Source organism: Lepisosteus platostomus, chromosome 7 (assembly GCF_059453375.1).
Source record: "Lepisosteus platostomus isolate fLepPlt1 chromosome 7, fLepPlt1.hap1, whole genome shotgun sequence".
NCBI classification, from domain to species: domain Eukaryota; kingdom Metazoa; phylum Chordata; class Actinopteri; order Semionotiformes; family Lepisosteidae; genus Lepisosteus; species Lepisosteus platostomus.
Window position 1 is genome coordinate 18,837,543 of NC_142617.1, and position 26,115 is coordinate 18,863,657.

At 36.4% G+C, this 26,115-nt stretch overlaps 1 protein-coding gene across 6 annotated transcripts in view; it reads left to right on the plus strand.

The window, feature by feature from the left end:
* The window catches only part of LOC148658419 (cell adhesion molecule 2-like), a 698,357-nt gene that overhangs the window by 464,199 nt on the left and 208,043 nt on the right, over nucleotides 1–26,115 (plus strand). For all 6 annotated transcript variants that reach the window (XM_088639574.1, XM_088639573.1, XM_088639577.1 and 3 more), the window contains exon 2: nucleotides 24,353–24,379. In XM_088639574.1, coding sequence (XP_088495700.1) covers nucleotides 24,353–24,379 — 27 coding nt within the window. The remainder of the gene's footprint in view (nucleotides 1–24,352; nucleotides 24,380–26,115) is intronic.

A 26,115-nucleotide genomic window follows, 5' to 3' on the forward strand; every position in this document is an offset into this window, starting at 1 on the left:
GGTTTGTATTTAGATGCCTGCAGTGTGCTAGAGCCTTACCATACATGAAAATAGTTTAAAACTTAGGACACTTTAAATGGAAATTCTGACAGTTTATTTAAAGACTATAAGCCTGCAATCAAAAAGTCTATGCAACATAGAAGTATAACATTACAGAAAGTTCACCAATGAAATTGAATGCGTACTTGTAGCGGAGCTAGTTCGGAAACAGTGACTTCATCGCCCTCACTGCACATAGCAGGGACCTCAGCTGCCTGGGCTGAGGGAGGAGGTCTCCTTTAGCTCATGCGGCTGGTTCCCTGTTGCGTTACACTGGAGACCTGGGTTCGCGCGGGATGGAATAGGGTGGTGGAAGGCATGAGACCGTGCGGAACCACGATGGTCACATACTCTTCTTTATGTCATCGGTGAATGGTGTAGTAGGGGGTGCTATTCAATATCAGAGAGGATATCTGATATCTCTTAAATAGACTTTTTTAAAATACTAAATTTAAAAATATGAAGATATAAAGAATGTTGTAATAATAATGGAGAGGACTTTAAATCTATTAAGTAGAATAATCACAATAAAATCATTTTTGCTAATTGAATCAGATTTCCGAAGCTGAGCTCCAAGACAAAGTTTTTTTTTTCTTTTCTATAGGGAATTTAAGATGGACTATTTTGCAGTGTGAGGCCTAAATACTCTAATTACATGCAAGAGATCTTTAATTAATATTTTAAGTTGTTTGTGCTGAGTTCTGAAATGTCAGCAGGTTTTCATCCTCTGTTGGAAAAAACATTGCTCCTGATGCCAAGCATTGCAAATCAGGCCCTTTGGGTTCTCCTTGTGGCTTAAACAAAGCCTTTTAGAGACTTCAGCACTGGTAATAAAACAGAAATCAATGTAGAAAATTGAATAAGGTATATGGGAACACTGTCTAAAGAGAAACTGGATGGAACAATACAACTTTTCCTTGATACTAAATGTACCCAATTACAGTAGGTTAAATTACAACTGAGAAACATTTATTCATTTAAAAACAAGATTGAGATCCTTTTTAAATTCAATGAAAACACCTCACATACTGTATGCAGTAGTATGAATAGATAAGGTACATAACTCTCTTTTGGCTGTGTGAGTTTCTTCCTAAATTTGATGCAAAGATCATAATTCTGGGTAGGACACTGGGAGTATATCTTCAGTCAAGTCCAATTTAGTAAACCAGCTTTTTTTCTGAGTAACAGCTCATTTCTAACTTGATTCTGTATGACTGCAAATAAAACTAAGACCAACCATTGTCAATAATAGCACAAAATTGACTTTTATAGTCTTGTTTCATTGTGCCACTGGGAATTCTGTATAGTAATATTCTTCCTTGTTCAAAGAAAATATCTCAGACCACAGGTATTCTGGTCATCTAATTTTCTCCCTTGATATTGATTGCAAGGAACCTGATCACATGATAGAAAGGAAGGATTTTGTACGCTGCTAAATGTAGTAATGTCCTTACAGAAAATAGCAATGATACACGACATACAGTACACTGAAAATTGGTCTTCTTATATTGTCTGTACAGTATACAGTATGTCCCCTTGATAGGAGTCCAAAAAGATTTTTGGAAATATTTTGTTTATTGAAGAAAGCTCCACAAAATCAAAAATTATTTTCCTTTATTTTATCATCTGAAAGACATTGTGAAGGACTTCCTTGTATATTCAAACATTTTCTTGACAGTATTTAGCTTAGGTTGTTAAAGTGGCCACTTTTGTTTCTATATATAGCTACAGGATGTGAACTATTACTCAAAATGCAACATTTTCACAATGAAAGATGATTTGTACTCTGGAAAAGCTGACAGATTTATTGATCTCCCTGGGGCTTATAGCATGAGCTTTTTTCTTTAAATGCTTAGTTTTCTGCCTTGAATCCCATGTTAGAATATCACCCTGGCTATTGGATAATAAATCTCATGATGTGTTTAACATGTGTAGAAAGAAAGTACTTGAAATTTGAATTTAAGACTCATGCTAGATACTGTAAATACTGTATATTCCATTGCTGCAGATAATGGGAGGGTAAGGTATGGGGCTTCTTGGTGTTCATCTTTCCTATTACTGTTGCAGCTTTATGATTCAGTTTAACAGAAGATCATCCATTTCCATCTTCCAAAAAAGATGAAGCTAGAAAAACTTCATGGACATATTTTTACATGATGAGACTCATTTTGGCTAAGAACTGCAGAATGATATTCCTGGCCTTTTGCTTTGCTGTTCAGTACAATAGAAATGTGCATTCTATTCATCCATATGCAAATAGGATCTGGAATGACAACATTAAAAAAAAAACTCTTTGAGTATATTATATGCCCACATTCTTTATTGTTTCCACTTGTTAAAGTCTGCATTCCAGGAAATACAAAATGCATTTTTATGATTATTTGTTTTCCACATGCAGTACCTTTAAAATATAGCAAAGTGTCTCTTCCAGTGTGTAGGAAGCCAATGCAACTGTGTAAAAAGACAAATACAGTTAACCTTGTACAAATTATTTCATTCATGCGAAAAAAAAAAGAGTTAATGTGTGCCCCTGGTGTTTGCCAACTACAGATGCAGCCATTCAAAGTGCGCGGTACAGACACCGCAGTACAGATACCGCAGGTAAGATGACACGCGATACCGCGGTGCGTGATTGGTTGACCGACAGGGGCACTCGTGGTCCGTTGGTCTGTCGTAGAAAGACTTACTGTAAACGCCTTTACTGTGCCCGTTGTAGATATTGAATTTTACCACTGAAGGGAAATCTTAGTAGCTGAGCATAAAAAGAATAGGAGCATACTGTAACGCGTGTGAAGGCCATAAACGATATTAATTTTGGAACGTAAACACACAGTATATGGCTGGTCTTGGTACTTTAAAGAAAAAAATACACACCAGTATTCCATTTCTCCCTAAACATTGTAAGCTTCGAAGTCTTTAACTAACGTGATACCGGAGTCAACAAGCATACTTTTAGAATTTGATTAAAAGGGAATATAATATGGAATCGCGTATCTAAAGAATTTAATAACGGTATGATTATATCCGTGTACTGCGGCAGGACTGTGTAAGGCTGTTTCGCCTACCTGATCATGCGAGCTGTCTTGTAGCCTACTGGTCTAGGTGCATGACTACCAGCAGGCAGGTTGTGTGTTCGAATCCAGCTGGTGTTGGACTTTTCATTTTTATTTATTTATTTTTTAATCGCGTAACATAAACATATTAGCGTATGCAAACTGTACTGTATACAGTATGTATATGTATATTTGATGTCTTAACTGTGCCCGTTTAATTGAATTAAAAAAAAAATATTTAACACGAACATTAAGCTGTTTACATCTTCCGCCTGAGAACAGTCACCCGTTGCTACCCAACGCAGAATGGTGATTGGCTGACACTATCTGACACCCCTCTGATTGAAGAAAAAAGACGTGCTGGCGTGCTATACACACTACCAGGAAGAGGATTTCTTTCTATTCAAAACGTGTATTTTAAAAGTTTAAGAAGTAAAAACCTTACAGCGTACACAGATTTCTAAACTGATCAGGATCGTTATCTTTGTCTTATGCATAATAATGTTCACCGCTCTGTCCAGCAAATTAATAATAAACTTTATTTTATATAGCGTTTTAAACGAATAAGTAATTAGATTGCTCATAAACCTAATCACTTGCTTTTTCTTTTTATTTAGGCTCAGATTTCAACTATAGATCGTATTATTAATAACCATAATAACAACCAACCAACAAAAACAACCATATAAACATAATGGTGGTGCTGGACCTTCCAGTTTTATTTATTTATTTTTTAATCGCGTAACATAAACATATTACCGTATGCAAACTGTACTGTATACAATATATATATGTATATTTAATGTCTTAACTGTGCCCGTTTAAGTATTGAATATTCATATCTAATTTTACCACTGAAGGGAAATCTTAACATAAACATACAGTATATGGCTGGTCTCGGTACTTTAAAGAAAAAAATACACACCGGTATTCCATTTCTCCCTAAACATTGTAAGCTTCGAAGTCTTTAACTAAGGTGATACCGGAGTCAACAAGCATACTTTTAGAATTTGATTAAAAGGGAATATAATATGGAATCGCGTATCTCAAGAAATTAATAACGATATAATTATATTCATGTTGCAAAAGAACTGCAACGGACATAAAGACTCCCTTGCATGGTTTCATTACGACCAGAATCGGTCTTGAGATATTTTTAACTTGATTTACAGTATTTGAGAGGTATGTCTTAACACCGATACTACAGTTCTTAAGTACTGCTCACGTATATGTTTCTAGGTTTATATTATGCATTTCATACGGTCAAATTACTTTTGAGCAATAAGAAGCGAGAAACGGTATGCGTTTTACTTTCGTTTTGTGCTGGGACCCGTGGATTGATTAGAGATATCAAGTACATACAAGTCATTTTTTAAATGTTGTAATTCGTCTTGAAAAAATGTTACGAGTACATCATCTATCAACAATTACACAGGTTCTGTTTCCATATTGCGGATTTTGGTTACGTAATATTATTTTCTAGATTTCACGTTGTGAATATGATGGGATGTCTGATGGGATGTTCCTAAAAATCCATCCTCTGTAAAACGTCTTCTCTAGTTGTCCTGCATATGTATTCGCTAATGAAGCTGTGTGTTCTGAGCCTAGCCAGCTTAGAGGGCTAAAGACAGCTTGTGTTTAAATTGAGTGTAAGGCAATTTATGCTTCTAAAGTCATGGTCAGCATTTATCTTTGTACTGTGTTGTAAACTTGTTCTGTGCCAAGTCACATTATTTTATAGCGTTTTTAAAGAGTTATCAAATACGGTGTTACTGTAGTTTACTGAGTCCCATGTCACATGGTCTGTGATTGAAACCTGTAAAACCGGTTTAATTCGTCACAGCCAGCACTCTTCAGGTGTGAGGGTCTTCTGCTCAGAATGAAACGCTAAAATGTTTGTGTATGTTCTAATGGTAGTGGGGGCGGGGTGTGTGGGAACAGGTTTGGTTGAAACATTTTCTCTGAAAGCATTTTCTTCTTGTAACCGATCTTGTTACAGCATGTTACAGTTTACTATTATTAACCATATTAATTTTAAGTGCTTAATGTAAAATCTTGTAAAAATATATTTTCATTGTTCAAATATACATTAAGTCTGACTATCATATAATAAGTTAAATACAAAACTAAAGAAAAAATAGGGTTAAATATAATTCAAAATATTTTGCTAACAATGTTAACTGTTCATGAATAATAAAATGTATTAACTAAGGAGTAGGATGGCACAGTTGTTAGTATGTTTTTTTTTTTTAACCCAATCTCCGGGAAACCATTAGTACGGTGGTGAATCGGAGATTCTCAACCCTTGCTGCGTACGACTGGAAAAGAATTCGTGATCGGATCAACGAAATGCTTCGTAGGAGGAGGCGGTCTTTTCCTCTTGTCTAACAGTCTGTCCACAAACAAAACATTCCTGTAAGACAAGAGGAATTGAAAAAAAAACAATGTTGTCAATGAAAACCGGTGTGTGTGTCTCTCCCTGCTGGATGTCCCTCTCACAAACTGCTGAATTAATAAAATAATTTTATTGAAAACGAGTTTGCGATTGTCTGGTCTTTAAATTCTGGAGATACGCGATTCCATATTATATTCCCTTTTAATCAAATTCTAAAAGTATGCTTGTTGACTCCGGTATCACGTTAGTTAAAGACTTCGATGCTTAAAATGTTTAGGGAGAAATGGAATACTGGTGTGTATGTTTTCTTTAAAGTACCGAGACCAGCCATATACTGTATGTTTAAGTTCCAAAATTAATATCGTTTATGGGCTTCACACGCGTTGCAGTATGCTCAGGCACTAAGTAAAAGGAGATGCTTCGTATTGCTTGACTAAATTTAAAAACTAAGTTATAAATATAAAAATTGCAGGCGCTGCTCTGGTGCGTCGGCTCCTACACAGTGCCTGTCTGCCGTAAGCGTTACAATATACATACAGTACCCAACACTGCTTGTACCCATCTGTCATGCAAATAAAACACCTTGAACTGAATTGAATTGAGGGGAGAAGGGGGGGATACTAAAGCCAATACTGGCTCAATGGGCTTTGACGTGCTAATGCGTTGGTTTAACGGTCCCGGTGTGGCAGGCTTCCAATGTCAACTCGACTCGATTAGAAGACAATGAACGTATTTTAGCCCTAAATGAATTAATAGCAAACATGGTTTACATAAAATACATTTTTCCAAGAAAGTTTATAATAATACGATCTATAGTTGAAATCTGAGCCTACTTTAAAAATAAAGGAAAAGCATTTTCAGAGAGCAATCACGCTGTGTTTATGTAGAAAATATATAAAATATAGTTTATTTAGAGATGAATGATCAGTGTCGCAGTTTAAATAATGTGAGTCAGGAAACTAACACAGCGCCACCGGATTTAATAACGTAATAAAAACGCTATAAAATAATGTGACACAGTACAACAATACTGACCATGACTTTAGAAGCATAAATTACCTTAAACTCAATTTAAACACAAGCTGTCTTTCTGTATGAACTTCTAAGCTGGTTCATACAGAAAATGTAGAAATGCATTAGCCTGATCATGATTAAAAAACACATAATTAAACACGCGTTTGCGATTTAAATCAGAACACGATTTAAATCAATATAAATGTTTATATTGTAACGCATACTGTCCAGCCTCCATTTCTCTATAAAAATTTACTGTTGCACACACACACACAATAGAAGCAGGAACCGCTGTCAGAAGGGAAGATATATTCAAAATATCGCAAATATCGATCATGTTGCGATATTTTGAAATATAAAAGTCAATTGATTGTCCATAATATCGCTTACCTATTTTTTCGAAGAAATGTTTGTTAAAATAAAAGTCCAGCACCAGCTGGATTCGAACACACAACCTGCCAGGTGGTAGTCACGCACCTAGACCAGTAGGCTACAAGACAGCTTGCATGATCAGGTAGGCGAAACAGCCTTACACAGTCCTGCCGCAGTACACGGATATAATCATACCGTTATTAAATTCTTTAGATACGCGATTCCATATTATATTCCCTTTTAATCAAATTCTAAAAGTATGCTTGTTGACTCCGGTATCACTTTAGTTAAAGACTTCGAATGTTTAGGGAGAAATGGAATACCGGTGTGTATTTTTCCTTGTGATATTTTAAGCTCTAGTTGAATGATAGGTGTCGCATTTTAAATCATTTTCGTAGCTAGAAATTATGAAACGCCCTGTTAAAAGCAAGGAAGTTTTTATGCCCCGTTGAAGTAAAACAAAATGCCTGACAAAGTATGGCTTGGACAGATTCCAAGTGCTTGTACAAATGTGCTAAAGAAATTATACTTTGAGTATACAGCTTGTCCAAAGTCATCCATTATCAATACTATTAGTAATATCTTCAGTAAAGGCTTTGATGCATAAATATTTCTGATAAAGGTAGGTTGTGCACTTCTGTCCAACTGAGCAATCTTGCTTTCATAATATATACCAACATTTTAATGACTGATGATTAACATGCTGTAATACACAGTTCAAAATTAAAGGCTCAAATGCTGTACATGAGAGGTTAAGCTCCCCCTGGCGGTTTTACAAGGCGGCGCCGGATAGTTAGTCACGTGACACACATGACACACGTGATACTGCGTGATACTGAGACACACCCACCGGGGTATGCCGCGAAATACCTCACCCATTTTGAATGGCTGCATCTGTATATAACAACAAGCATCAAAAGAAACATCATTTGTACCTGCAACAAATTTTCAAAGATAAAACCAGGAAACGAGTGTCATTTTTGCAGCATGTGTACTGACAGTTTATCTAATACACATGACAGTGGCAACTTCATTATGTAGATTAACATTTGCTGTGAACAGGGGTCTACTGTAAAAGTCACAGGGTAGGAGTGTGTATCCACCATTGGAAGCAATACATGCTGTACATCTGTGATGCATGTTTTGCAGATGCTGTTTAGTGGGATTGTATTCCACTTTTATTGTTGTCACGGCAGCCCAGTGTTACAAAGCGTTTTTCAGGACTCTATGCAGATGATAGAATCCGGAAGGGAGTGCAACAAACACAGGGAGGAGACGGCGTGGAACTGGGCAGGATCATGAATAGGGGGTTGTAACAATGGTGCACTGGTGCTCGCAGGGTGTGGTCCAGGCGAACAAGTCCGAGGGAGTCCAGGGGGGAAAATCGGGGCGAACTCCAATAGTCCAAAAACTGGGAAATCTAGAGGAGACGACAACAAGACAAAGTTAAAAACCGGAATGGTATCCAGTGCAGGGAGATGGAATAAAAAATGGGTATAACTGGACCAGGTGCTCTTAGCCCCGGACTCAGATTGGTCAGGACGCTGATAGAAGGCCTATGCCGTCAAGCTGCAGGTGTAGGGCAACTTAGTGGTAGGCAGGCCTCCGGACGTCTGTCTTCCAATGCAGAGCGCGGAACAGAGTGAGCATCTGGCTTTTAAGGAGGGGCTGGATAGGAGGCAGGTGCACATGATCAAGTAAAACGTAAAAACAGCCAGAGCGCCCTTAAAAGGAGGGATTACAATCGTGACACTGGGGGCTAGCTGTGGAGAGAGACCGGCGAGACGGGAGGACCCTGTGCAACACGGTAGGAACGGAGCAAATGAGAGGGTTCACTCCAGACTCAAGGTATCGGGTGGTGTCGGGACGAGACATAAGCCCTCGGGTAGCAGATGTGGGGTGACCTGGTGAGGCGAGCCTCTCGACAACCGATTACAATGCCGAGAGAGGAGGATAGGAAGACCAGAAATATAAAGCCCCTGAGAACCAGACACACCGGAAGAACAAGTAAAGCACAGGGAAACTAGGAACAGGACAGAACAGGAGCGCCCTCTAGATGTGGAGGGTGTGACAATTGTTGGCAAGCATTTGGACTCACTAGCATGAGTCCACAGGTAAGACAGTGAGTGTGGTCCCAAGACTTGATTGACACAACACCATGAAGTCTTGTTGCCATCAACCACCAAGTAATGTTCTGTAATGACTAGACACATCTGTCCAGACCATCACTCCATGATCTTGGAGTTATGATTCATGGTCTCCCAGATAATGGGCTCTTGTTTACAGAATCTGTTTGTCTGGAACAACTTTCCAGGTCATAAAATAACTGTGGACACTCCATATGGCAAGTTGCAGTACATTGAGTTGTTTTTTCATAGCTCATTACCCTTATTATACCTTGTTCACAAGAGGAGAAAGTTACGTAGCTCTCAAAAATGGCCATATCAATAGTATATAAACATGCTGTTTAAACTAGAGGTAGTTGGAAAAAAAAACAGGTATGGAACCAAAATGAGTTTCTGTCAATGTTTGGGGGGGCTGTGTGAAAATAACAGTTTACTTATCTAAAGAGACATAATAGTTTTCAAGATATACATTATGCACTTTTTTCATGGAAACAGCAATAATCTCAGTGAAGTTTCTTTACAGGACTTCTTTTTAGGGACGTCAAAAAGTAACCAACAATAGACATTATTTAATATTAAGATACAGTTTATGCTTTCAAAATATATTTTATTCTAGAATTAAATAATTGTCACAAACAATTCAAATGGCATTTAGATCAGCGTACAGTTTGTAGTTGCCTACAAAATAAATGTTATGTTTGTCCATTTCTAAACGGGTATTATCACAATAGATCAGAGGAAAGTTCCAGATATGGGCATCACTGTCTTCATGGTCATAAAGATTACAGATTATATGGATTAAAAAGAGATTAAGTGGATGTATTTCAGAAGGTCACAGAGTCCAAGAGTCTTGTTGAAAAAGCATCTGTAGAATAAATCCATGCTCTCTCTTGTGTAAAAGCTGTGACATTCTTGGTGCTAAAAGGATGAGCATCTAAATATTTCCAATCCTCAGTCTTAAATACAGACAAGCTTTGTTTATGTTCTTATCTTTTTACCCTAATTATGTGTTTAAACCACAATTTTGGATTGGTTGTTTGTTGGTTTCTGAATACTCTTCATCAAAATCAACTTTTCTTTTTCTCTCTGTGTAGTACATTATTGTTTTAGATGTCCTTGGAAAATGGATTAGAAGATGCAATAAATTAAATTAATATAGCATTTTAATTACTGATGACAGTAGTTTTTTTCAGGTGTGCCAGACTGAAAAAAATATTTCTATATGCAGTTAATGGAGCGTGCTAAATCCGCAGACAAATACAATAAATGCACTTACTTTATAGCACATTAAACAAATCTAGATTATAACTCATTAGATGTTCAGTTTCAAATATCAAACCTTCTTAGGCTTTCTTTGTTTTCTTTAAAATTTACAGTCAATAATTATTTTATACCTACCTAAGCTGCAATTGACAATTAATTAAAAACACATTTGCAGGATCACTCAACCCCACCAGTGATCATGTGCTGCAGCTACAGGAAATCACATCATATTCAGCTTTGCTGTAGCTCGGGCTCAAACTGGCACCATCTGGGCTCTAGGGCACCACCTGCACTCTGAGTGAGCCACTTGGGAGCCCACTTAGCTTATTTTTTTCTAGACCTACTGCAGAGCGTTTGGTACAGTACATCTGTATTCAAACTTTCCACCACCAGCATGTCCAGGACTAAGATGCAGAGGGACTTTAAACTGTAACTGCAGTGCACTAGCAGAAAAGAGGTATTGAGGTGACTACTGCCCTTGTTCCTTAGGTGTTTCTTGTGCTTAAACAATTATTTTCCTAACAGCTACATCCAATAACAAACTGGTGCTTTTAGTATGATTTTAATTAAGAATTGCACTATACTGACTATAACACATTTTTTTAAAACTGTATTCTATGCACATTGCAATTCAACCTTTCTTACATTGCATACATGTCAAGCAGACCAGCGCACATCACAGAGGATACCTCCTGTCTTTTTTTCCCAGAGAGTGCTTTTATATATGTGTCAAGCTGTCATGGTCTTTCATGAAGCTTAGCCTTTGTAGCCATGACATATTTACCCCTGTTGCAGCCTTTTGTAAATTCTACCTTTAAAGTGTTACAATGACAAAAGGATCTTGAGAAGGGGAAAAACTTTGCAAACATTCTACAAAAGGTTTTATTCAATAATGAATCAAGTTTCCCTGTCTTATATATACAGCACCTTGTTGCTTATTAGAGTATTGCTCTTCTATGCATTCCTGTTATGACATTTGGTGGACATGCTATGAAGTTTAATTTTAAAAAACATTAAATACAAATTAAGTACATTATTCTACTTTTGCTGCATACAAACTGTAGAAAACTATTACTTTTTTTTACTGCAAATGTTAAATTTGTAATGCATTTATAGAAGGAGGTAAAATGTACATATTTAGGAGCAAGGTTAATAGAAGCAATTATGCAGTTTTACACCTTTAAATTTCTACATCAATTGTATTATCTAAAACATTATCTTTCCCTCATTCTCCATCCTTAGAATTTTCCCTGCAGTTTTATAAACCCTGGAAAGATATAAAGAATGAAAACAAGACATAAAGAATTCTCTTTAGGTGCATATGTATTGTGTGTGGAGTTGAAATCCATATCTCAGCTCTGTTTTAAGATTTCAAAATGTACGCCTTTTAAGAAGAATGGCATTTTGACTCTTCTGGAGTTTTTGTGTCCACAGGCAGGAAGAACATGCTGCCTTGTAGATGTGTTCTGAGAGTCAGTCTCGTTGAAGGCTGGCAGGTGCTTCTCTCCCAGGACTGTCTTGCTTACTTTTTGAAGGAGGAGCTGGCAAGGTTGAATTCTAATCTCCATATTATATAAAACACACACTACAAATTAAAGTAATCTGATCACTGCTGCCAATGTTTTGTGTAGGAATGCAAGAAGTCACAGTGTAGCTCAGTAAAGTTTTGAAATTTGTTAATTTTTGTTCTAAAAAAGCCTTTTCAGAGATCAAATCAGGAACATATCTTCTCCTGCAATGCTCTAAATACAGTCATTCTCTAGGGATTTTTATAATCTCAGAGCAAGCCCAGCCAATCTCTTGTATTACCATAAATGTCAAGACACGGAATGTAAGAACATTAAAAAAACAGAATGTTAAAGGAATACATACTGGTCACAGAACAACATTCTAATGTTCAAATGTCTGAGAAAATCATGAAGTCATCTGAACAGCTAAACATTTAATGCCAAATTCTAACAAGGCCTGGATATGCCTGCATGAATTCTACATTAGGGAGACAAAAAAAAGAATTTGGTACCAAGATCAAATCTTAAATCAAGATCAGAGACCATTACATACAGTATACTAACGTTTTAGAAAATGACAAACCATTAAACTTTTTAAAAGTTTTTGTTTGACAGAATTTGTCCTTGTTTTTTTTTTAATTTTCTGCAGCAGCTGCCTCTCAAAGATACAACAGAATAATAATCACAACAATTTGAGGTTATTATTTAGAACCATGGCTCTTCACTATACTGTAAGTTACACAAGGAAAAAGGTTGGCATTGTTTCCATGTGATTTGTTTTTATTACTTGTTTTTTCCTAGTTGGAAAGCTCTTCTCAAATCTACAATTTGAATTGTAGTGTTTTATGGGTAGGCTGCTGTCACCTGGGTCATGTGAACTGCTTACAGTATATTCTCTTTTCTTCAGTTTCACTTAACATGCTTTTCCTGTCCTGAGTGACCGGGAAATCTTGCTTTGTATTTTCTACTCTTATAGTGGCACATCAGAGTCTAAAGTCTACCACGTGGACAAGTTTAAATATTGAAATTCATCAGTTTTTGTTCAGGGAATTATAGTGTATATACTGTATATTGTATTGAGTTTGGAAATTATTGTAGTATGCAGTAGAGGAATTACAAATGCTTGAGTCTAAAGTACAACAGTGATTTTACAGATACCGGTAGAACACGTTTCAAAATGGGACACACTGATGTAGAAGATGCAACATATAAAAAAAAAAAACTGTGGTGTTTTTTTAAATAAAATAATGTATACAATTTTGGTTACTGCAATATACAAAATATATTCGCTGTCCAGAGTAGAGCACTCAGATACATTCTAGGGCAGAACGGAATGTCTGTACTAAGAGGCTGAATGAAAATATTAGGAGGGGACCTGATACAAGAATTCAAAATCCTCAAAGCAATTGACAAAGTAAACCCAGCTTTTTTCTTCAGAATGAGCAGTGAAACATGATCCAAGGGGCACACGTTGATATTACTGTGTGTGGTAGTGTGACTTGATGTGGAAGAAGGGTGCCAATGGTTGATCAACAAGGTTTCATTTAGAACATCCAAGAGACAACACAAAATACGTCTCACTTTGTGTTTTCCATTCTTACATCACTCCCATTCTAATCATGAAATATCAGCTAAGTCATACCAAATTACACTTGCATATCACCACAAAGTGCATTTAAAACCAAAATCAGGAGGCACTTATATACAAAAAGAGTTGTAAGGGTACAAGCTAACGAGCTATCAAGCCATGTTGTTAAAGCTGATTTGCCAGCTTCCTTCAAGAAATGCCTGGATGAGATTGTTATATCAATTAAGATGTGCCTTAATGGTCTCCTCTCATTTGTTCTTACAAATGAGAGGAGTTACATTGTAAGAACTTCATTTTTAGGTTCTTATTTACAATGTAACTGTTGTGGAACGTCCACAGGGGCACTCACTGTGAGAGAGTGTGTCAGAGACGAAAAGATGCTACGGGTTATCTCAATGAGGCAATACAATATGCTTAATTGTTGTTTCCATGACAGACTGTTGCATCACAGTTGTCCCTTTTAGTAACATACAGTATTTTAAGTTTGGAAATTGTACAGAGAGAGGTGGTGTCAAAACATATTTGCACAATGTTACATTACATTAACAGGGTTGTGTTAATTCAATTAATGAATTTGGGTGACTATATAATCTCATTTACTGTATAATTCTTAGACTTTTATATAATGCTTTTCATTCCAAAGGATTCATTAGTGCTTTACATATATGAGGGGCTCACTTCATCCACCCATGGAGTGCAGCACCCACCTGGATGATACATGACAGCCAATGCTTTATTACAGTTTATAATTTATTACAGCCAGAAACTGTTGGAAAAGAAGAACGTGGTTCTGAAAGGACACTCTGCTTATCAATCAAATGCATCCACACAAGTTCTGAAAATATATTCCTTGTCCTGTTGCTGTGTATTTACTTAGCCCCTGCAACCCCTTACTGCTGCCTTTCAGTATGTATTGTCACGGGGAAGTTGGCTTCAAAGCCCTCTGTCCAGCCTGCTGACTTTATTACATTTTTTTTTCTATTTTACAGTCCAAGCCAATGGGCCCCTGTCAAACATATTGTCAAATTATCACCATGGAGATTCTTTTTTAATGTAAACATGAGCTGAGAACTACAGTTTGGTTTTCTCACCCTGCCACTGGATTACCGAGAGTCCAGATAATGGCTTTTCTCCAGTCACTTCACACTGGGTTTAAAATGCCATTCACAGATGCTAAGATGCTTTAGTTTAAAGCTGATTAGCAACCTTGAAGCATTCAGAGCCAGGGCATCCTGCCTTTCTCAGAAAAAGCCAGAGACAGACGTACTGTAACAGTAGCAAAAGATATAGTAAACAAGAACATAAATTAAGCTATAAGATACCATAAAACTTTAATAAATCAATGGAAAGTGCCAGGGAGCAATATCATAATGAGATTTCTACACTGTGCACTTGAAATTAAGATGGAATAGAAAGGCACAACAGAGCAGTCCCTCAGTGGGAACAAAGACGTTATGCTGGGAAGAAAAACTACAGCTCCAAGCTCCAGAAAATAACAGAATCAAATGGACTGTCACAACCTGGCATTCAGAAAAAAGGATGGCAACACACACACAGTCTGCTGACTGCAAACCCAGGCTTATGTTTCTTGATTCTTTTTCTATATCTTTGTATTTCAAATATAGTCCAATGCCCTGCTATAATGGCACTGAGATCTGACCACTTGTTGGAGTTTTTTTTTACTGTATGTACCCTTTGGGCTATATTCAGTGGCAATTTAAAATATCTTACTTTGCAATTTTAACAAAATTTATAGTATACAGCATATAGAAGCAGGAGTAATGTATTTTTTTCTCAGCATCTTTATGTGATTTATAATGATAACCACTTGTTGGATTCAAAGGTATAATATTAAAATATGTGCTTGTATATATTTGATAAAGGCTAAATAAATGTGTTGATAGCTTCAAAGAAGTAAATTGTGCTTTTCAGTATGTAAACCCATTAACTAGAAGTTAAATGCCAACATCACAACTCTGCATACCTTTTCTATCTGTCCTGTACTGATATTTTTTTTTCCTGTCTGGATTGCAACTCATCAAAGTAATTCAATGGACCAAGCATTTTTCAATTTATTTAGCTGTTGAAAGTAATTGAGCTCTTTCCTTGGACACAATGTACAATGATTGTAACAGAAATTTAATGCTGAGATGATGGCCTCCATCACTCCCTGCATCTATGCTACCTCAGCTGGAAAGAGTATTACATGCCTTTTGAATGTAATTATCACAAGGTGCTCTTTGTAACAAGCAGATTATTTGTACACATGACGAGACATTTACAGTACACATATGTATAGACTAGCACATCATTCATGTCCAGCTGTAAAACGTTTTCTGTTGTTTTATAAAGAGCTGAATGATAGTTTGCTAAGAAGTGCCATTTACCATTTCAATCTCCCATGACCAGTAGTTTTCCACAATCCCACACTGGCCCAGCTCCTGTAAGAATGTGAAAAGGCTTGGGAGATATTATAGGGTGCAGCCATGAATGATTGTACCTAATTGATGATTATTACTTACAGTAGATTAATATTGTGAAACATTGGTGATAGAAGTAGTCATAACTCCAGTTCAGTTTCAGCCTGCATTGATGGGAAGACTTTCCTTCGCAGTTGCGTATATATTACTATTTAATAATTTTACAGTTGTAACAGGGTCATAAAGTGTTCACTTAATAATTGTGACAGTTCTTCTTTGTTGGGTTAGGAAACATAGTAAAAACCTATTAAAAATCTTAATCCTCTGGCAATTGCCTCCAAATAAACCCTTTACAGAAACATGTGAGCCTGTCTGTCTTTGGTGCATTTCAGTGCAAATAGAAAAGCACAACATTAATTACTGTCATTTAGTGGAAGACAGCCTGGCAATACACACGTGTAAACAGAAACAGCATCCTTTGGGAAGATGCAGTGAATTATAAATAATAAACTTCTGACTTTCCTAATTACATTTTTAGTTATTTAGCTCAGAGTCCAACAGAAATATGAAAGTCATTACAAACAGGATGTGATATGATAAGTTAATAAAAAATGTAGCAAGGAACTGAAACTGATATGGGAAGCAAATTGTCTCAGGACAATCTTATGAACTACACTATTCCTAATTTAATTGAACATGTATTTGCAGTGATTTCTGAATATGACGGATTTGAAATTGTAAGACCCAGTCCTGGTCTCAGCTGTGCCAGCCACTAAGTTGCTTTGTCGAGCTCAAAATTATGCTAGCTTAGTCAAATTGAATGCAGTTTTCTGGACTTTGAGGAAAACTGCCACATAACTCAATATCATGTTTCTTTGTACTAATGTTTCCTTTGGGCAGCAACATTTTAATGCTCTTAGTTTTTTTTTTTAAATAAAACTGAGGGTCAGAAATGGGTTTTTGAAGAATTTGCATGTGGTGTGAAGATGACAAATTACTCTCTGGGGAGCATATCTGTCTTGGCCATTGGCTAGTTGTGCTGATGTCACTTCATTATGAACATGTAATGCATTTATTTCCTTTCCTTTTTGATTAATTCTGTGCACGAAATTTGAAATCTACTGAAATGCATTACCATTTGCAATTTTCTTTTCACTACTTTCATCCTTACTTAGGAAAGGAGAATTAATATTCAACAGCCACATTTAAATCGCTTGCCTTAATGGATGGTTTTTAATGACACTATTTACAAGCATGCATTTTGTGATGTGTACTGTACAGTATATCACCAAATTCTTAAAACTCCTGTATATTTCTGAAAATGCATGCTGCATGTAGTCTGATCACTGATTTCTCAGCCCTGAAGATACTTCAAGGTTAGGTTTTGGTTGGATATAAGAAAGGGTATATTTACTGTATGGATTTTGTCAGACATGAAAGTTAGAATATCCAATATCAAAGCTTGTGTGCAACAATTTACTCTGCTATCATGCGGAGGTGTGTGGAAAGAAAATGCAAATATTTCCATTTTATTTGCTGTGTGGCAAACCTTATCTTTTAGAGTTAGACAGCATATATTGTGCTCACTCACATTTTAAATTAATTAAGGGCATTTCAGTTGAATGGGTCATACATTTGCCACCACTCCAGGTGATAAGAAGCATCCGGAAGAGTCTTAACAAACTGGCCTGAAATGCCAACAAGCAGGATTGGGTACCAACCCTCGGAGCCACTTTATCTTAAGTCATCTCCAAGCACAAGAAATGATACAAACCAACAGGAAACACTGGTTGTCGTATGTAGGTGTCTGGAACAAATTGTTTAAACATCTTGCTGATGCTGAGAAATTGATGTGATTTTTGGATCATTAAGCTACTTGCTACCAAACAAACAAGATAGTTTCTTGCTCTAGTGAAATTGTTCTTATGTTCCAGCTTCATCATTTTTCAAAAGAAGAAAACTATTAATTTGTTACCTTCATCCCGGGGACCTTTATCCTCAAATGACAGGGGAAAAAAAAGTGCATACAATATCTATGAAAAATATTCCAGTATCTTTATCTTGTCACATTTTTTTCTCAACAATGTCTACTGTGTTTTACCTACAGTAGCTGATAATGAAATAAGCTTGAAAAACTAAACTGAACTTTCCTTAATCTAGAACTAAAACCTCTAAAAATTTACTACTGTGCAGTATATTGTATACTGATGGTTGTGAATAAATACATGGATACAATTCGGACACACTTCATGTAGGCATTAATAGTTTATGAGTATTTACAAAAGTGATGAAGCTGAGAATTACTTTTTACTTCAGATAACTGTGTTTTCTGGTATATCAGGGTGTTTGTTGTGGCAGAATACAGAATAATAATATGGAAGTAGCAGAGAAGAACATGACTCACCTCTGTTGTTTCTGTTTCTAAGTGCACACATGTTTTCGTGTTATGTATTAAGTGCCTTGCTTTTAGTGTCACACTAGTGAGGACTGTTGACTTCATTTTGCCCTTAGGCTAGAGTTTTAAAGCCTTTCTTTCATTGTTTTTTTTGTTCTACTAAAAGATGTACATAAGTGCTTTTTTATCATAGTGTCTTTGAACGAGCTGTGGAAAAGGCCTGAAGTCATTGCCAGCAGAGAGAAAAAATACATAAATAACACAAATGCTTATGATACCACTGTGCAATTCTTTGGTACATCTTTTTTTTTTACCCCAAGGAGTTGAAGTGCTGCAGTCTAGATCATGTCTGTAAAAAAGACATCAATTATGCAAGAGTACTAGATTATTCATACGACGATCCACAGGTAAAGGGACACTACTAAGTTCTCAGGATAACATATAGCCTGCCATGTCATTTAATGCACTGTTAGAGGATATGCTGTTTCAAGATAACTGTTAAATTGGGAGGAGACAGTAATCAACAAACAGCAATCTATGCACGTTTAACTCATGAACCTTTTTTGACCCATTTAGGTGTTTAATTTATTCTAAAAGGTGTACTCAGTAAATGAAACATTTCTAACATATGCACAAATGATTGCACATTTCACATTCTTATGCTTTAGAGCTTGCAGTCATTATGTTTTGAAGAAGAGATTAAGATTTGTTATGCACACAAACAACTCCACACACCATGCAGGTGTGCAAATTTGGTACTTACCCAAAATGACTTGGAGCCATAATTGCTGCCAATAGTGCTTCCACAAAATATTGAGTAAATGGGTCTGAATACTAATACAATAAACCAATTTCAGTTTTTTTTTTCTCTTTAGTATTTTCCCTGACATTTACTGTAACTTAAGTTACTCATATAAGTATTAAGATTGAACATTAAAGGTTTTGAATAATTTACTAAATAATAGTGTTTGCATCATTTTGTAATTTCGTAACCTAGGACACCATAGTAAGGGTCTGCATACATTTACAAGGCACTGTATTTGTTTGCATGTATCTCTACTTTAGTGTTTATATGTTGAAATTACTAAATGTATTTGCATGTAGTATAAGGCAGAAAAGAATACAAGTAGCAAAGTGTTTTGATCAATACAAACAATATAAACAGAACAAATACATCATGAACATTGTATATAATTACAAAATATATTTAAAAAAATATAATTTAATTTTTGTAAAGCATATAAAATAAAACAATTTTATTTCTACATGCATATTGCAACATACTGTAGTTTACGTGTAAGCATATGCAAATAGCCAAAGGTATTTATAAAAATAGTTTAAGCTCTTGCAAATCTATGTAAAATGAAAACAAAACACATTAAAACAAAACAAAGTACATCCACAGTACCTCTATGTTTTATGGTTCTTGAATACGGTTCTGATTGTACTTGAATCTTGAGTACAATGTGAATTTTAATGGCCCTTAGTTTTCAAGACCTCAGTTTAAGATGTCATTGATAGGACATATCCTACAGCACGGTGTCCCCAGTTCACCATAATAGGATATTGGTATAGAAATTCTGGACCAGTCTGTACTGGTCCACTAACAGCTCAAACACAGTTTTCCTTTGAGCTGTTTAATTGTAGTACTGAGCAGACCCAGCCTGATTTTGTTTCTGAGGCTATGAGGTGGTAACAGTGCTGCTGATGGTAACAATACTTGCCTATAAAGAACAACAGGGGAGCTAAGATAAGGTGTTCTAAAATAAGTGTGTGATAACAGTACAAAAAGCATACTGTATACTGTATATTGAGTTTAATGTTAGTTTGGCTAGTACTAGCTGGAATATGAGCCATTGAATACCAAAGGTAGTCTTTTAGGAAAATGATTGAAAAAGGTGGAAAATATCCAGTTGTAGGGTGGGCAAAATTGTTATCTGCAGTACAATATGTTGCAGACACATGATGGTCTGTTAAACAAATCACCATGGGGACCAGCACATGCAGTTAAGTCTCATGGCTGCAGCTTCAGAGCAGGAAAGGTCTGCCAGAAAATAAATGCATTCAGGCTTATAGTATAGAACTGTAGCCCTGGAAACCTTAGATGGGGAAATACATCTACTTGAAGGTCAAGAGCCACACTGAAACCTAGAGACTGGGAGGTCCATTTTAACTGAAAGAAATTTGGCAGTATCTTCTACGAGGTCTAAAGCAGCTCTCACCCCATTTGTTATGCTTTGGGCTTCTTGACTTAAAAGCATAGTGCTACAAAAAGGCACTGTATCAGAGAGACAGTTAAGCATGTCTTGGAAAAGAAATTATTTTTTATTCTTATTATCATCTGACTGTAAGTGGAGGTTACGTTTTGTAAATTGGAGTTTAGCGTTTTGAATTTCTTGACACAAAGATATAAAATACATTCCATACTGTTTTGCGAGGGCTAATTATTATCTCTCTGGAATTTGACTTGAAAATTGAATTATACAATTAAAAGTACCTAACAGTTTAAAGGAAAGAATCTTTATTCACTTACGGAATGGAACTTAAACCTAAACAAAGTTTCATTAGAAGGTCCTAAACCTCACCTCACCTGCCTCCTCTCACCTAAGCACAGGTATCTGTTTCTAGTACAACTTCTCAAAGTTATTTTCTTTGCATGCCTTCTTCCACTCTGTCATAGACCTCACACCAGATCCTGGGTTAATTCCAGATAGTGTAAGCTTTGTCTTTATGACTCAGCTCAACCAATTGGCTTAAATCAATAACCAAAAATCATTTAAGCAATGAAACTTATTAACTTCTTTCACTCCATTTGAATGGAGGTAAATAGAACAATTGAGTAGTTATTTACATCAAAGTGTTTAATAATTGCGTTCATATTATACTTATATAAAACAATAAAAGAAAGCCAATTATTTTGGAGCATTTTGCTCCGCTATATGCACAGCAAGAGACACTACTTAATTTATGAGCACTGCAATATCAAACACATTTTAAATTATTTTTCAATAAACAACAATTGATGCTTTAGGCAAAAAGCTGAACAATTCACTCGCTTAAAAGGAAACTCGATGTTCTGTTTAAATTGTGGTATTTTGCCATGAACATGAGACGCAGTATCTTAATGTGCTCATCCTTGAAGATGTTTCAGAACTTTGTATTTGTTTTGGCAAACTTAATTTAGTGTTATTGCTTTTTTGGAGGTTTTGGAGATCTTTACAGTTGTAGTAAACATGCTGAATAAAAAACAACTTTAAGTATAGAGAAGAATCCTGAGATTGTTTACGCACTGTAGTTAAAGCAGTTGACAAATATATTGGTATGCCTACAGAGTAATTTCAAACCTCTCAGCACAGCCAAGAGAATCTTATCCCCATTTCTGACTTTGTCAACACTATTAGATTTAGGAACCAGAGAGGATGTCAGAGATTAATAACTTCCATGTAAGAAGTGGAAAAAAAGTTTCTCTGGTGTCAAAAATAATGAGTTTTCAGTTATACTGTTGGTGGTAGCAATTCTATTCACTCAGTAATATATAATGTGTGCTGGCTGACAGACTCTTCATTTGAGGACCCTGATCTGTAGATAACACATGCTTTTGTGCTAGATTAATGAAAAATTACATTATCCTTTTAAAGTTTAGCTTTGGCATCATTTACAGCTCTCACAGTAAAATCTTTAAAATGCTAAACCATTCCTATTTAAAGGAGAAAGGCAAGAAATATAGGCAGTTTTTTAAACATGAAACTAGTGACTAAAACCAGTAGAGTAGAAAGATCTTTTTTGAAGAATATGAAACACATGAAACACATCATCGTCTAATCACATATCTTTCATTAACAAAAATGACTTAACATATCACATATTTAATATTACTGTTCTGTTTGTTAAATTAAAATTAAAATTAAATTAGATGCAGACTCCTGATTGTTTTCCTGAATCAGACTTGTTAAGAGATAGTAATTTACTTATGAATGGGAAATAAAGAAATGTCCCATTTTGCAAAGTGAAGTTATAGAGAGTAACTGTTACAATGCAGCTGGATACAGCTGAGGGGGTGGTGACTGGTCAGGGACCAGAGAGTGGTGGAGAGTCCTCACAGATTAGACAGCAGTAATGCAATAGGAGAATAATAGATTATTAGAATAATAATAGAATAATAGATCACTGTCCTGCGGGGCAGAGAAAGAGAAAAGGCAAAGACATGGGTCTGAGAGCATTTGCATCCCAGGCAAAAAAGGAGAAAAGGTGGCATGGCAAACTGCCCACCTCAGCCCGTCAATCGGAATGCGAGAGCCTCGGATCTTGGGGTATCGTTCTCTCGGCTTCAGAACAGATTCCTAGAATAATAATAGAATAATAGATCACTGTCCTGCGGGGCAGAGAAAGAGAAAAGGCAAAGACAAAGCTCACTGAAAAGGGGGATCACACGGCCCTGGTGGGCAGCCTCTCTAATTAGCTTAGGGTGCAGGCAGACGGACTGCCTCCCTTGTAATGGAATTTACAAGGAAACAAATAAGAAATACTGGCCAGCAGAGCAAGGATTGCCTAGCTAGGTCATAAAAAAAAGAGTAGGTGCAGGCAGGTGGCATTTGGACCAAACCTGGGTGATGTCTACAGGAAGCGTGTCATGAAGGGACTCCTTTTCTAGTCCCCTCTCAACTTCCAGAGTCCAGGGTCAACACAGCTGTGGAGCGGAGCTCCCAGCTGGAGCCAGGAAGCTCAGGAGCTCTCAGGGAGTCTAGGCTAACGGGATGCTGCTCTTTCTGTCACAGAGCAGATTTCTACTGCCTGGCTCCCTAGGAAGGAAGGGAAGGGCTCTGCTGGGAGCTGAAAAATGGCTAAGAAGGAAAGAATAGAAAAATGTGACCCAGACAGCCCTAGAAAAGAGGGTGAGAAATAGGAAAGAGTCCTGAAGATCTGGAGCAAGAGTGTCCTAAAGCGAAGCCAAAAAAGGCGGCAGTCCCCTCTGTGGGACAGGAATGGGGATGCTACCCTGACTGCATGGAAAGAACCTGGCATTCTGGATGACGGAGACTGCCCCCAAAAGTGAGTTGGACAATTGACGGAGAAGTGGAGGCCAGTGGAATAGAGCTTAGGGTTCCAGGGCAAAGACCAGGAGCTGCTGTGCAGACTGAAATGCAGAACAGAGTGAAGACATGGAACTGGAGCCGCAATGCAGGATGGAGTGAAGACTTGGAACTGAAACTGAAGGTTCAGTCCGCCAAACTGGAGAATAATGGAGAGAGTGGAGAGAGAACTGCAGACAGGGTGCAAGCGGTGCCTCATTATTAAATAGGGAAACAGAGCAATTTAATAATTAAAATCATAATTGCTCATGGGGACAGATCACCAAGTCTGGTCAGAGCAGCAAGCCCTGGAAAACCATGACCCCTTGTGAGAATGTTTGTTTTCCAGGGTAACCGCGGGCCAAGGGAAGCTGCAGGACAGTGATCATAACAGTAACTTTTTGTTGTTATATTCTTCCTTTGTAAACCTGAACTTTAGCTTTTATTATATGAAGTCAATTTCTGATAAAAATGTCACCTTTTGTTCTTCAAGCAAGAATTCCTAAAAGATCATAAGATCATATGAACATACAGTAACAGACTTCCAAAGAAACATTAAACAGTGTGTTCTTTGTTTTTATTAAACTACTCCCACTGAAAATATCTGTTTCCAATTCATATTAAATTCCTTTAGAGAAGAACATTGTCTATTTTAGGGCTAAATTGCATTGGATTAGAAAAAGTGTTTAAAACATTTAATGGAAAGAACCCTGTATAGATTTGGTGGATGTGTCCAATATTTACAGCAAATGTAGCAATAAAACACAATTGCTCAATTCAGAAACGTCACTTGATTTTCTTCTTTGGTTATACAGAAGGAAAAGGTACTGTATAACATAAACTGGATGAAAATGATGTTCAGACTTTAACTTTTCTTCACCATTAAGCGCAAGGTCAGGGATCTGATTGTTAGTCAAAATCCTTCTGACACAACTCTTAGGGAAAAGATACATCTTTGAATAAAGTGAACAAATTCGATCAGAATGTTGCTTTTGTATGAGATTGAAATCTGCACTGAATATTGTTTCTCTCCATTCTTGCCTAATGAAAGCCCTAATCTATCGTTGTCTGTTCTTCCCCTTCCTTTCTCCCTTCCCCCTGCGATCCCAGCAACTGCAACGAAAAACAAAGTGAAAGGTGAGTTATCTCTCCTGTCTCTCCAGTGCATGATTTATGGTGAACACAATTCCCAATAAACAGTGTGCAGATAGCCCTTTATCTCATATTCAAGAGGCAAGCATTAACATATAGTCAGTAATGTGGACCCAAGAGTTAGAGAGCTGATAAATTGACCTTTTGCATATCCATTATGTGCTGAAGTGTTGTTTTTTTCCTTGGTTTAGGAGATAACCACGCTGTTTATAAGGGATGTATCACTTAAAAGAAGTTCTATAGTTTTTTTCCCATGTTGTCTTGTACTCTGGACGCCTGTTCCTTTTTTTTAATTTTATGTTTCTTTAAAGTTTCTTGATTTCTTAGTTGCTGCTTTTGTGAGTGTACTGTAACTACAACAGCTGTCTAGCTGCCAAGCTGAGAGACATTGATGCATAATTCTCATTCTCTGGGAGACAGTCCTAGAGTCCATTTAAATTTACTGGAAGAGGTTCTCTAGAATATTTTATCAAGTTAAAGTCTGGTACGATAGAGTGTGGAGAATCCTCAAGCACTGAAGGAACTTGTGGCACTACCCTGTCGGGAGTCTGTGGTAATCATATAAATGTGGCCTCTTACCATTTTGATCTTGCATTTGAATTCTTTGTTAGGCAGCATAAGAGCTCATCTATATTTCTGTGTGTGCTTCTTTTAGCCTCTCCAGTTGTTTTTAGGAACTTTTAATTGTAACACTGTTATTCATAAAGAATTTAGAAATTATTGCCTTGTATTTTAGATCTGTTTTCTTGAAGTGATGAGACATTAGAAAATCATTTGCTATTCATCTTTGGTTTATCATGTATTAAGATCTCACTATAGTTTAGGCACAGATCTGCTGTTAGTTTTACTAGTATTGTATTGTCATGTCCATTACAGCTGATTGCTTCAAGCTGACAGCAAAAAAAAAAGGTTTACTAAAGAACACTTTCTGGTATTTTTCAAGAGGTGTCATCATTTATGGAGTGTTTTTATAACCATGTACCTAAAATCTGTTATGTTGCATTTGATCAGTACTTATTGAAACGTGGCTTAGCATATTAGTTGTAAAACAGAACACAATTTAAATGTTCTTTTTGGATAATCCAACAATTTTGTCAATTTAAGATGTAGGAGTAACAGACCTTGTCTGCACTGCATGACCAATTTTGACAGTTCAAAATGATATACTTCTACTACATGGAAGTGATACTGTATGTAACCAGGTTTAATTCATTCAACTGCCTCTAATTAATTCTGTTATAGTTTCTATTGGCAACTTAGACACTGAGATTAATAAATTACAGTACATACCAACATGCTTTTATTGATTCAATGATTACAGATTACATGATTAATGATTAAGATATTAATAAGTATCTGACCAGTGTCTTCCCTGATTCAGTTTTTCTGTAACCTTAAAATTACAAATCGTAAGACACAGCTTATAGCCATTCGCTACTTTGTTCTCTTTGGATGCATAGTAGTATTTTTGGTTTGATTTCATGCCATTGAATATTCTTTAAGTGCATTGTGGGGACAGGGGTTATGTTAATTCCTTTTTTAGCATTTTTTTAACACTGGAAATACTACTAATAATTTCTGAATGGACAATATGATTGGGATTTACATTGGATAAAATATACTAATAAGCAGAAAGTAGTATTTTTGTAAAAAAATATTTTGGAAATGCATTCCATTTATTTCAGTTTACTTATACAAATTCTTTAATCTTTTTTATAGAA